The sequence below is a fragment of the Myotis lucifugus genome, unplaced genomic scaffold (assembly GCF_000147115.1).
Source record: "Myotis lucifugus unplaced genomic scaffold, Myoluc2.0 scaffold_8, whole genome shotgun sequence".
In the NCBI taxonomy this organism is placed as follows: Eukaryota; Metazoa; Chordata; class Mammalia; order Chiroptera; family Vespertilionidae; genus Myotis; species Myotis lucifugus.
The window spans coordinates 5,869,649-5,883,648 of NW_005871056.1; the positions used below are offsets into that span (position 1 = coordinate 5,869,649).

Consider the following 14,000-nt stretch of genomic DNA (forward strand, 5'->3'; position numbering starts at 1 on the left):
TTCGAAAATAACATGGATGGTTTTCAGGTCCTTTCCAATAAGCAGGTGAATATGTATTTTTGTAATTGAAGCATTCTTACAGAGAAGTACAGGTTTTTTATATTCACACAGTGGAACCAACCTGTGTAATCAGCACCAGAGTCAAGAAACTGAACATTAGAAAGCTCCCCTCCTAACCCTTTGTAGCCAGTGCCTTCACCCCGCAAGGATAGCCACTCCTAACGCTATAGATTAACTTTCCCTAGAATTTCCTAGGAACAGAATCAAACATGTTATTTTTACAGTTTAAGAAAACAGTAATTTATTTTTTTTAATCCTCACCAGAGGAAATTTTTTCCATTGATTTTTAGAGAGAGTGGAAGGGAGCGAGAGAGACAGAGAGAGAGAGAGAGAGAGAGATAGAGAGAGAGAGAGAAACGTTCAAAACGTCGATGTTAGACAACAATTAGTTGCCTCCCTCACGTACCCCTACCTGGCCACAGATAGAACCTGCAAACCAGGTTTACTGGGAATAGAACCCCTTGGGCCGATGCTTTAACCATTGAGAAACACTGGCCAGGGCAAGAAAACAGTAATTTTTAAAAATTGGATTGGTTGAATTTTAGAAGATTTGAAACTAAGAAATATTTTATGGCTTGGCCAGAGTGGCTCAGTGATTGAGTGTTGACCTATGAACCAGGAGGTCACAGATCGATGCCAGGTCAGGGCACATGCCCAGGTTGCAGATGCATTCTCCAGTGGGGGGGCATGCAGGAGGCAACCGGTCAGTGGTTCTGTCTCATCACTGATGTTTCTATCTTTCCCTCTTCCTTCCTCTCTGAAATCAATAAAAAATAGATGTGTTGTTTTTTTTTTTTAAGTCCAACCTGTGCGGTCATTTTTAGATTCATGTAAATAAATGTAGGAAAAACAAGTGAATATAGGCTTCCATTGGTTTAAGATTTAAAACCCTTTAATCCCAGTTTGAAGTTTGCAATTACTGATGCCAGTGACCACGTGGCACAGTGGAGAAAATAATTATCCTTAAAGAAATAATGTCTTTTCACCTCTCTAGATGGTAATATTTATGGCCTTACCTCATTCAAAAACCAAGGCTAATTTTGACATGTGTTGAATATCTACCACAGTTAGGTATTAATGTCCGAGCTTCTTCCACATCATTTCCTGAGCTTACCCAAAGTGAAACCTGATTGATGACGGGAACTTTGAGGAACTGCAGCTTCTCCACTCTTGGTTCTTCTGTCTTGGTGTGAAGTAGCAGTGATTAGACTGGAGTTTTCTCCCTTAGCCGTTTGGGTGTGTGGAACTGCCTGTGTGTGGGGTTCCTGTTTTGATGTGGAATAAGGCTCTTGGTCTGCCTCTTCTGACTGCATATTCTTGGAGGAGACTTGAATGACTGGAGGCATAGTGTTTGCTCATGTTGAACTTTAGCAAGAGTAGCAATTTTAGAGGGAAAAATGTTTCAAGTTAATGTTAGGCATTGACTTTGTTATATTATGGAGCATTTTAAACTGCACCTATTTTTGTCGTTGAGTATATATCCCATATCCATATTCAAGGCTATTTTAGTCTTCATTTCGGCTACTCCTGAGATGGTGAAACATTCCTTAAATTACAATCAAACCTCGGTTGTTGAACAAAACTTCAGGCTTCAGTTCTCAAGGGGACAACCCTTTCGTGCCGATTATTCAATACATACAATAAGTCTCCATAAGTTCTAAGAAGGTTAGTGATAGCAGCAAAGTGAAAAGGAAAGTTGTGAGAACAATAGTTGAGCTTAGATAGGTACTGTACATAAGAAAGGTTAAAAAGGAATCATTTGAGGGTCTGGAATGGATTAATTCAATTTACATTATTTTTAATGGGAGAAAAAATTATTTGGGTTTTCTAACAAAATCGCTTCTTGAACAGCCAGAACAAATTAGGTTCTAGAACTGAGGTTCCACTGTACTTACATCCTTCACCTTTGCCGGGGGCATAAGTTAATCTCAGCTAGGATGAGCGTTTAAGTTCTGCTTGACCTGAAGTAGACCAGCTTTTATATTGTGTGTTTTTCATTATTCTTACCATCTAGTCACTGCCCCTAAGTGGCCATCCAGAGGTCTTCCTCTAACCTTCTAACATTGAAAAAACTATCTGCTTCAAGAAGCTGCTTTTGTGGATCCTCAGTCACTATGGAGTCTGGGGTCTGTATTTGCATTTTTATAAATCATTCAGTAAAGGGAAATCTGACAGCTCCTGGGGAAGGCTTGAGAGTGAGAAGCCATCTGAAGTTTAATAACAGGGACTAAGATTGTCACTTTATATTCAATACCCTTATAAACTGCAAATTAAATGTTCTTGACCATGGAACTCAATAGGGTCCCCAAGGAAAGACACGTTTCATCAATGGGATGGAGTTGATAATATGGCAAAAAGATGGACTTCAGGAGAAAGACAAACCTGGGTTTGCATTTTACTCCTGCATGTGTGTGACCTTGGGCAAGTCACTTTATTTTTTTGTTGATCCTCACCCGAGAATATTTTTTCATTGATTTTCAGGAAGAGTGGAAGAGAGAGGGAAAAACTGAGAGAAACATCGATGTGAGAGAAACACATCGATTGGTTGCCTCCAGTTGCTCCTGCACAAGCCTTGACCAGGGCCCAGGCTGGGGAGGAGCCTGCAACCAAGGTACATGCCCTTGACCAGAATCAAACTCGGGACTCTTTGGTCTGCAGGCTGACGCTTTATCTACTGAGCCAAACTGGCCAGGGCTATTTTTGAATGTTGGTTCTTACCTGCAAGACTGGGACGACTACTCAAGTGTGCTCTGAGGACTTTGAACAGGATATTTGTAAAATACCCACTTAATTAATATTAATCAAGATAAGTGGGTAAATAGAATGACTTACTCTTGGGAATTTCTCTGCTGTTTAACCACAAGGCACCTGATTTATAAAACTCAAATTAGAGGAGAAGGAGTAGTGAAGTCACATAAGGTTATCATGACTAATCATGTCAGACTCCAGTTAGTCAGTTCACTGTGGACATAGGAGAAAGTGACATGTTCGGGTTGGCGTTAGTATAACCATGCAGACAAAAATCCCTCTGAGTGTTCACTGTTACCTTTTCAATGTACGAGAGAGGCAGCCTTGCTATCTCAATATGGGATAAGGAAAATGAAACTTTGGAATTTGAAAATATCTTGAAAGTTGCCCTGGTCTGTGTGGCTGAGTTGGTCAGAGATCATCCCATACACCAAATGATGATGGGTTCGATCCCCAGTTGAACACACGTGCAAGGCAACAGATCGCTGTTTCTCTCTCCCTTCCTCTGAGATCAATTAAATATATATCTTGAAATTTATAGCTTATAGTCTTTTTTTTCTTCCAACTCTTTGCTTTGGGAAATTACAAACTTCAGAAAAGTTGCAGGAATAGTAAAAAAAAAAAAAAAGTACCCTTACACTCTTTGCTTACATCTATCAATCTTTTTTTAAAAAATATATTTTTATTGATTTCAGAGAGGGAGGGAGAGGGAGATATAGAAGCATCAATGATGAGAGGGAATCATTTATTGTGTGCCTCCTGCACACCCCCTACTGGGGATCAAGCCCACAACCTGGGCATGTGCCCTTGACCAGGGTCGAACCAGTGACTTTTCAGTCTGCAAGCCAGTGCTCTATCCACTGAGCAAAACCAGCTAGTGCTACCAATCGTTTTTGCCATACTTGCTTTATCTTTAGTTAGTTGCAGATATTGATCTAGTCTTGAAGTACTTGACACTACATAGTAGGTTAGCAAGTTGGACCTTTATTGAAGACTAGAGGTCCAGTGCAAGAAATTCCTGCACAGGTGGGTCCCTAGGCCTGGCCAGGGCCTTCCTTCATTCAGCACCACCACCTGGTGGTCAGCACACGTCATAGCGAGCAATCAACTCTGGTTGAACTCTTGAGGGGACACTTTGCGCATATATATATACACACACACACACACATACATATATCAGAGGCCCGGTGCACGAAATTCATGCAAGAGTAGGCCTTCCCCCGCTCTCAGCACTGGTTTCTCTCGAAGCCTGGTCTAATTAGCATATTACACTTTTATTATTATAGCTATAGATAAGTGTTCATTTGAAAGGAGGAAAATTTCAGTAGCAACAGACATACTGTATTAATGTCCTAGCTCACATTTACTAACTAGTCTGAAATTTAAGTACCAAGAGTATTATAAGGACATGTATCAAATTTTGTGTCTAAATAGATTTTATTCAGAGTCATGCCATTATAGATAAGTTCTTGAGAGGGAAGCCATTGAGATGATGATTGAAGGGATCTACCACTTGAACTTAGATTATTGGTTGATAGTAGGATCTGTAGGCCTTTCCCATCTTCAAAATGGATCTTTAGGAGAATGAAATATTTCATTTAGTACTTGAGGTTACTAAATGTTGAGTGTTTAAACCCATTCGGTAGGACTGGTTAAGTACTGCGGCATTTTGGCAAGACTCTTAGCATCTCCCTCTGTTGGATGAAGGGTCTTGTCAATTTCCAATGTTTAGCTTAGCTAATACTTCAGAATCTTAAGCCAAAATACTAGGTTTTCCTTTTGTGCCCATTATAGATTTGCAGTCTATCTAATTAAACAGATCACTCTTATTTTTTAATAAGATTATCATCTAGAAGTAATTTTAGATTCTATGATTATTTCTTCACTTTTCTCAGAGGGTAAAGAGGTGATAAGTACTAGACATAAAAGAATTTGTTTTTACTTGGGACTCTCGGTATTCTGTCAGACCAAACGAGAAAAACAATATGCTTTTTACTATTTTTATTTATTTATTGTTATTGATTTCAGAAAGGAAGGGAGAGGGAGAGAGATATAGAAACATCAATGATGAGAGAGAATCATTGATCAGTAGCCTCCTGCATGCCCCACACTGGGGATCGAGCCTGCAACCCAGGCATGTGCCCTGACCGGGAATCAAACTGTGACCTCCTGGTTCATAGGTCGACACTTACCCATTGAGCCACACTGGCTGGGCTACTTTCAACATTTTAAAGGTCATTCTAGATGTCTTTCTATTTTAAGTGTATGTATAAGTTTAATTTTAGTAAGTTATGACATGAATATTACTTCTCTGTTAGTACAGGCGTAACATTTTATTTTTTTTAATTTTTTTAATTTTTTATTGTTTTCATAGAGGAAGGGAGAGGGAGAGGGAGACAGAAACATCAGTGATGAGAGAGAATCATTGATTGGCTACCTCCTGGACGCCCGCTACTGGGGATCGAGCCTGCAACCCAGGCATGTGCCCTTAACTAGAATCAAACCTGGGACCTTTCAGTCCGTAAGCTGACGCTCTATCCACTGAGCAAAACCAGCCAGGGCTAGGTGTAACATTTTAAATGGATTCATAGGATTCTTTGTTAACGAAAAGGAAAACTGAAGGGTCACTTGGCCATATCTTAAGTAAAATCCTGCTCTAAATGCAGATTGAAGATACAGTTCGTTTGTTCCCTTCTCCCCTTCCTGATTGCCAGCCTAAGCCTGAGTTCTAGAATCACCTCCAGTTGGTGGACAATTCATAAGTGTCTTTAAAGAAGTGCAATAGATATCCAAGAAAATTGTTTTATAGCCAGGACTTGTCTTGTTTTAAAAGAAATGGAAGGAGAGCACCCTTAGATGTTTTTGTATAAAAGTCAAGAGAGGCCGAGATTTTCGAAGGTCATATAGTCAGCGTGGGAGTCATCTGTCCATTGTTAGGGCCGTGATCTTGGATCAGATATCAAAGGGTGAAAGCGTCTAAAAGGGTGGAAGGCCAAGGGTCAGAGCTTTAGACAACAGCCATGTTTTGTGTTTTTTTAAATTATTATTATTTTTTTAAATATATTTTATTGATTTTTTACAGAGAAGAAGGGGGAGGGACAGAGAGCTAGAAACATCCATGAGAGAGAAACATTGATCAGCCGCCTCCTGTACACCCCCCACTGGGGATGTGCCTGCAACCAAGGCACATGCCCTTGACTGGAATTGAACCTGGGACCCTTCAGTCCACAGGCTGACACTCTATCCACTGAGCCAAACCGGCTAGGGCCAGCTATGTGTTTTTTTAATCGAGAAAAGAGTGGTCCCAATAGTGGAGATTGATAAACTGAAGACCTAGGGAAAACCACCATTGGCATGGGAGAGAATTCAGGGAAAAGGTTGGTGGTCTGTACCAGGTGCATCATCAGCAAGGGCAAGAGTTGCAGAAAGGAAGGTTGATTTGGCAGTTATCTCGCTGCTGTGAAGTTGGCAGTATAGAGAAGCAAGATATGTGCTTGATCTTGTGGAACATTCAGGTTTATGTAAAACAAGTAATCTAGCCAAAGGAGAAATAATCAAAGAAACCTTGGAGGAATCACAGATTTCTGACGCAAGTCAATTCAAGAATTTTTAAATGGCATTAAAAAAAACTGCAGGCACTCTAGGATGCTGAGTTCCACTGAGGATCTCTATTTCGAGAGTATTTTGTAACATGTATGAACAGATTAGCAAATGAAACTATACAACTTTCAAAAACCACTCATTCCACCCCTAGAAATATGCTTTCCACAAATGCCTGGTTGTATACTTCGGTTCTAGAAAAATCTAGTAATTGTACCTTGAATCCTTCAAGTTGCTCTTTTCTCTGCATTTCAGGTTAGACAAGCCAGTCACCCTTCCTTCCTTCCTTCCTCCGTTACTTGAGCCAATAGTTGGCATTCTCTTTCTTGGGGCTGCTATATATAATCATGCATATGGCCTAGCATATCGGTGTGTTAAGTATTTCTAAATGTTTTTGAGTATAGGAAGTTCGCAAAAGGGAAGTGCACACTATCAGGCCATGTGGTTTTCTAAACCTTTTTTCAGCATGAAGTCAAGTGGAAGACCTACTATGTAAATAAGTAAAATCCCCTATTTTCTATCTTTTAAACAAATAATGTACTTTGTAGAGCCTAAGTGACTTCTCCAGGGCCACACAAAACCAGCATTGATAGAACTGAAAATTTGGACTGACAGTTTTCCTGGTATAATTGAATTCACTTGCTTTTTCAATAGTGAAAAGGAAGAAGATGATAGTGAAAAAAGAGAAGATCCAGGTGATAATTGGGAAGAAGGTGGAGGTGGTGGTGGTGGTGTAGAAAAATCTTCAGGTCCCTGGAATAAAACAGCTCCGGTACAAGCACCTCCAGCTCCAGTAGTTGGTAATTTTAATATTTCATTTTCATGAAAATGTCTATGTATAATTTTATATGCGATCAGCTTTCAACTAAATGCATGTTTGTGGAGGGGTTAGTAGGGTTCCTTTCCATTCCTGGGAAGGAGGCTTAAAGACTTTCACATTCACAGGAATTTGGAAGTTAAGATACAGGCTTTTCTGTAGACTAGTTAAATTTTTATGTAAACTAACTTGCCAAATTTAGATATTTAAGCATTTCAATTTTAGACAGCTGACTAAGGAATATTGGCTACCTGTATTTCACCTATGTTTGTCTTTTTTTTTTTTTTTTTCCATTCCCCATTTTACTAACTTGAAGCATGAATTCTCACAGGGGCAGATTTTATCACTCCCAAGGGGAAGTAATGAAATCTTAGAATTTTTGTATGATTTTTAAAGATAATTTTGTTCATTTTTGTTTTTATTACTTTTTTTTTTTTTTTATATTATTTTCAGAGAGGAAAGGAGGAGAGAGAGATAGAAACATCATTGTTGGGCTCGGCTGCCTCCTGCATGCCCCACACTGTGGATCGAGCCCACAATCTGGGCATGTGCACCAACCAGGAATTGAACCATGACTTCCTGGTTCATAGGTTGATGCTCAACCAATGAGCCACAGCCGGCCCAGCTGTTTTTATATTATTTTTATTGTTGATTTTTTTTTTTGAGAGAGAGAGAGGGAGAGAGAGAGGCATCGATTTGTTGTTCCACTTATTTTTGCATTTATTGGTTGATTCTTTTTTTTATATATATTTTATTGATCTTCCACAGAGAGGAAGGGAGAGGGATAGAGAGTCAGAAACATCGATGAAAGAGAAACATCAATCAGCTGCCTCCTGCACACTCCCCACTGGGTATGTGCCCGCAACCAAGGTACATGCCCCTGACCGGAATCGAACCTGGGACCCTTGAGTCCGCAGGCCGACGCTCTATCCACTGAGCCAAACCAGCCAGGGCTGGTTGATTCTTGTATGTGCCCTGATTGGGGATTGAACCTACAACCATGGCATATTGAAACGATGCTCTAACAATCTGAGCTACTTGGCTAGGGCAAAACCTTAGATCTTACAGTAGTTTTATGACGCATCAGAGGGCCAAAGCATGTAAACAGATGTACAGAAAATAATCACTAAAAGTCTGACACTGAAAAGTATATTTTTTGCCTATCTGACAAAAAAGATATAATTTTTTTTAATATATTTTATTGATTTTTTACAGAGAGGAAGGGAGAGGGATAGAGAGTTAGAAACATCGATCAGCTGCCTCCTGCACACTCCCTACTGGGGATGTGCCCGCAACCAAGGTACATGTCCTTGACCAGAATCGAACCTGGGACCCTTCAGTCCGCAGGCTGACTCTCTATCCACTGAGCCAAATCAGCTAGGGCAAAAGATATAATTTTTATTCATTCACACCATGTGGCTATTGTTGTGGTTGACTGTTGTCAAAGAGGTCAGTGTCCCTGACTAAATAGTCAGGTATTCATGTTTTTAAAATTCTTGTGGCACACTGATTGAAATCACTGCTTCAATATACCCATTATTCTATATAGACCAATATAAACAAAAACAAATCACCCCAAATCTTCCAGAGATCACAGATAACTACTATGTCAGTATTTTTGCATTCGTTTTGGCATTTTGCTATGTGTGTTTCTCCATTTAACTTTTTATTTTTTGAACTGTATCTGTAGTGATCCCTACTGCTTGCTGCATTGCTAAACCCATTGCCCAAATCTCAGTCCTCATCTGATTTGTCCCAGCAGCAACATTTGCCACAGTTGATCACCCTATTGAAACACACTCTTCTGTTGGTTTCCAGGACACTGAATTCTGCCCCCTCCTTGGTTGGTTCAGTCTCTCTTGGCAGTCTCTCTATATCAGTGGTTCTCAACCTGGGCTGAACATTAGAATCACCTGGGAATCTTTTTAAAATCCTGATTTCTGGGCCTCATCCTCCGGAAATTCTGTTTCTTTGTTATGGGGTGGGGCCACAACATTAGTAACAAAGAAACAGAATTTCCGGAGAATGAGGCCCAGAAATGAGGATTTTAAAAAGATTCCCAGGTGATTCTAATGTGCAGCCAAGGTTGAGAACCACTGCTCTATATGCTAGTGACCTGCAAATTCACATCTTAACTCAGAGCTCTGCTGAATTCCAGACATGTTTATCTTAACTGCCTACCAGCATCTCACTCTCAACATGTCCAAAACTGAGCTCACCTATATGCTGCACCCTAAAGCTCTTATCTCAGTGCTGTTCTTTCAGTCACTTAGCACAAACTTTGCAGTCACCTTTGACAAAGCCTTTCTCTTGCTCCAAACCTAAATCTGATGTATCCATAAATTCTTTTGGGCTTACTTTCAAAATAAATTCACTCTTCATATGACTAGCTCTCAGCAGTTCCACAGCTACTCCCTGGCTTTGAACTGTCGTTTTGTTATATGAATTACTGAAATAGTTTCTTATCTGGTCTAACAGTAGCAAGAGTGATCTTTTCAGATATGGCAGAGCATGTCCTAGGCCAGTGATGGCGAACCTATGACACGCGTGTCAGAGGTGACACGCGAACTCATTTTTTTGGTTGATTTTTCTTTGCTAAATGGCATTTAAATATATAAAATAAATATCAAAAATATAAGTCTTTGTTTTACTATGGTTGCAAAGATCAAAAAATTTCTATATGTGACAGGGCACCAGAGTTAAGTTAGGGTTTTTCCAAATGCTGACACGCCGAGCTCAAAAGGTTCGCCATCACTGTCCTAGGCTGTTTGTAAACCTCCCATGGCGTCCCCTCTAATCAGAGGAGAAACTAAAGTTCTCCTTTACAGGACTAGTTTATTAAAGTGCTAAGCATTTGAATATTTTCTCTAAACTGTTATAAAATGTTAGTTACAGAAACCCCAGAACCGGCAATGACTAGTGGTGTGTATAGGCCTCCTGGAGCCAGGCTAACCACAACAAGGAAAACTCCACAAGGACCACCAGAAATATACAGTGACACACAGTTCCCATCCCTGCAGTCCACTGCCAAGCATGTAGAAAGCCGAAAGTAAGTCATTCCCACATGGTGTTTTTGGGACCCTTCCCTTGGTGTGGAGTGGGATGGATGTAGGAGATATAAAAGCCCATGAGGAAGGGGTGCTCTTAGCTGGTAAATTCTAAGCTGCATCAGACAGGCAGCTGAGAATTTAGGGTGGGACCTCTGTGCCCTGGAGCGGGAGATGGGAAGGAGCACCGAAGACAAACTTTGTCTGCAGAAGTTCCTCTTACCCTTGGTTTATGTTCTGTAGCTTTGACTAAGCTGCCGTGTCATTCTCACAAATTACAATTCTTTACAAGTACATTATTACTGGTTTATGTTCCTATAATATGCAAACTGGACATGAAAGAGGACTATTTTGTTATATTCCCAGTAAATGTGAGTAGATGGAAGACGTTGGCATTTATAAATCTAATATTAAAATCTTATTTCAGCAGGTACTTAAAATGAATGCTACCTGGAGTTAAATGACCACATATGGCACATCCACATCTTGTTTAGGGCCATGAATTTTAAAAATTAAATAAAATGGGAAGAAGTTAAATGATATCAGCTGGATATAATTGTTTTGGGGGGGTGACTTTTAAAGTAAATCCCAGCCGTTTTGCCTCTTTGAGACCACAGCTGGCTTGAGTTTAAAGCTCCACTTGGACTTGCTCCTCTGCCCTGTCCTACAAAATGAGGGGCACTGATTCGGCACACTCGTCCTTATCTGATCCACTCCCATGAAGTAGAAGTGAGGAGAAGTCATTGAATAATGAGAACTTGACTGAGTGAGAAAATTGGTACTTATGCATAAGGAAAGAGAGCTGTATTGCCTATTATTTGCTAACAGTAAAAGTGAGTCTTAGAAGGAATCACCATGCTATCACAGAGTTTTTAACTTTCCAGTTGTCTTCAAGTTGGTCCCAAAATAGATTTGCAGTTAACAGTACTGAACACTACAGTAGATTTGCTACCACAGGAAATGGGGCCATGGAGCTTCAGTTGCAGTGTTTTATGTTTTATGTTCAATTGAAGCCTTAAAAATGGTTTGATAAAGATTTTATAGACTCGTTTTCCTCTCCTGTCTCTCCCTCAAGATTCCTGTAAGGGGTGGCTTTTTTTTTTTTTTTTTAACTCAAGGAAGAATATTTTTTTAAAAACCTCAAGAAATATTTACTGATTACGTTTATTTTCCCTTAGGGATAAAGAAATGGAGAAGAGCTTTGAAGTAGTAAGACACAAAACTAGAGGTAGGGATGAGGTTTCAAAAAACCAGGCCCTTAAACTTCAGCTAGACAACCAGTACACTGTGCTTGAAAATCAGACAAACAGCCACACACAGTACAATTAAGGAATGGTCTTTGCTACCCCTTCCAAGGTAACTAGACCACCGCTAACCACCATGAACAGCTATTCGTCATCTGATCTCTGCTGGAGCGACAGCAACCGATGCAGACCCCTCGATATAAGTGACCGGCCCTATCGCACTATGGAAGTTTCAAGTGTCGCAATTGCTCTATGTATATTGAATTTAGGAGGATTTTCATTGTTATAAATGTGTGAACTAGATTCAGCAGTGTTCTCTCATAATAATTACTCTGCAAATACAAAAAAAACCAAACCCACAAAAAACGGCAGCCAGTGGTCATTTCAAAATCTTTTTATGTTCAGATTCTGAGCCTTTGTAAGGTTGACTACCTCAGATTTGCTGCACTCATGTGGACTCTTGTGGATCACAACTTCTGGATTGGGACGTTACAGCTCTTAAGTGGCTATATGGAACTTACAACCAGCTCTACTGGATTCCTATCAGAAATCCTGCAGAGAGTCAGCGTCTGGCTTCTGATCTGCTGTAAAAGATGAAGATTTAAGTGACCTTAACTGACCTGTCCTGTGCCCCACCCTCCGGGAATGCTCTCTGTAGTGGGCTGTGGCTGTTAGACCTCCTGGAACGTGCCGCTCTCAAAAGAACTGATGTGTTCAGATGCTCTGTGTAGGGCTGGGATTTCTAATTTAAACTTTGAGTTGTATTCTGAGGTAACCACAAATTCAACGAAACTTGGGTCTGCCAAGTGGGGAGGGGCATGGGAGGGAATAATCTTGTTTCGGTAATTTTTCATTGGGGTAGTGCTTTCTCTATGTTCCACATTAAGGCCTTTTTTGCTTTAACTTGGAAGAAGTTATTTGACAGAGCATATTGCTTGGTTAAGTAAGTGACCTGAAATATGCATTAGAATTGTGAAATTGCCAATCCCTAGAGGGGAACCAAATAGCCTTTGATGGAAAGGGCAGTGGGTGCAGGGGGCTCTACTTCAGGTGCTGCTAAGCCTCCTCGAATCAGGTCTAATTATAAAGTTAACTGCAGTGGAAAGAGGATGGTTTCTGCTCAGGCCAAGGGATCCACTGACCCATTCTTATAAATTCAGAGCAACGTGAGCAGAACCTCAACCTAAAACCCACTTAGGTTTCATGGACCTTGCATAGTCTTTGACAATTTCAGATATATTTGTGCCCAAATTTTTAAGTTACTGGACATTCTGTAGATTGTCCCGGGGTAGCTCTGTTACCAACCCTCTGGTGTGTCTTTATGCTGTTCATTTAAAATCAGGGGCAAACCACAGGCGATGTAGCACTTCTGTTTTAATAATTACAGCCTAAACTATTCAGTCATTTTTAGTCCTGAAAAGGGACTTCAGGAAGATAGCCAGGTTTACTGAAAAGTTTCTTTCCATCTAATGAGAGTTTGATAATTTCCTAGTTTTGTATCTTTGGTTCAATAGAAATATGTCAAAGTGGTGTGTGACCACTTGATGCAGAGTCTGGTTTCTCTGTGATAAATCCCTTTGCCAAATGGGGGGAGTTGCAGACTTGCTACTGGCAAGAGTGAAGCAAGCGGGTGAGTAAAACTATCCTGATACGGGAGCATATTTCTGTGGGAGTTTAGTCTTGATAAAAGTGTCAACACAGGAATCGGACTCCTGGGGGGTTCCAGATCTCCTGACAGGACTGCCAACCATTCCTGGGCAATAATGTTGGTGTTCTCTGAGGTGGTGGGCTGGGATGCCTGCCTTTGGATGTGTTTGGGCGAGTTGCTGAGCAAACCAAGGAGAGGTTGGATGATTAAGCGAGAAATAAGGGATTCTTGGTTAAACTGAAGACTTCATTTGGGAACCAAAAATCTTAACAAATCTCTTGGACCTTGAGCCACATATTTTCCCTGAAAAGTATGCGTTTTTTTCCAGCAGAATTTTGTTGAGGGTTATGTTACTGAGGAATGAACTGGATGGGTATGTGGAACTTATTTAATGGCTTCCTGTACCAGAAAACTGAAGACCTGCAGGAGATTTAAAAGCAACTCTTGTTACAACTTTTTAAAAGATTGTGAAATTGTCAAAATGCACATGAATCAAGTTTTAATATGCTGTATGATGGGTGGAGAGGATGTCCATTGTACCATTTCTTTCTTTGAATTCTCAGGCATGGTTTGGCAGTGCAAGAACTCTTGTAACATTAACAAAGTCAATAAAAAGTGACTGGATTTTGGAGTCTGATAGTTTTTATTCGTAAGCCATGACCTGCTGTCTGTCTTTGAAAATGGTGAATGAATGGCATGCCTCTGCTGTAGGAGGATGGTAATACTGTCCTCTCAGGAGGGAACTGTGTTTGGAAAATGTTAAAAAGGGAGACCTGGAATGAAAGTGGCTGCCAAGCTGTGATGAACATTCTTTCCAGAGAGAAAGCATTGAAATG

At 40.4% G+C, this 14,000-nt stretch overlaps 1 protein-coding gene across 1 annotated transcript; it reads left to right on the forward strand.

The window, feature by feature from the left end:
- The first annotated feature begins 6,162 nt into the window (after positions 1 to 6,162).
- On the forward strand, positions 6,163 to 13,789 carry CDV3 (CDV3 homolog). The gene is made up of 4 exons (XM_023749282.1): positions 6,163 to 6,185; positions 7,063 to 7,208; positions 10,121 to 10,274; positions 11,451 to 13,789. Exons 1-4 carry the CDS (start codon positions 6,163 to 6,165, stop codon positions 11,599 to 11,601), a joined length of 474 nt encoding a protein of 157 aa, XP_023605050.1. The 3' UTR covers positions 11,602 to 13,789.
- Positions 13,790 to 14,000: the final 211 nt, after the last annotated feature.

Excerpts from the sequence above, each read along its gene's own strand:
- CDV3 (XM_023749282.1), top strand. The coding sequence starts at position 6,163 with ATGGGAGAGAATTCAGGGAAAAG. Across the intron at positions 6,186-7,062 it reads GGAGAGAATTCAGGGAAAAG|TGAAAAGGAAGAAGATGATA; the intron begins GTTGGTGGTCTG and ends CTTTTTCAATAG. Across the intron at positions 7,209-10,120 it reads ACCTCCAGCTCCAGTAGTTG|AAACCCCAGAACCGGCAATG; the intron begins GTAATTTTAATA and ends TGTTAGTTACAG.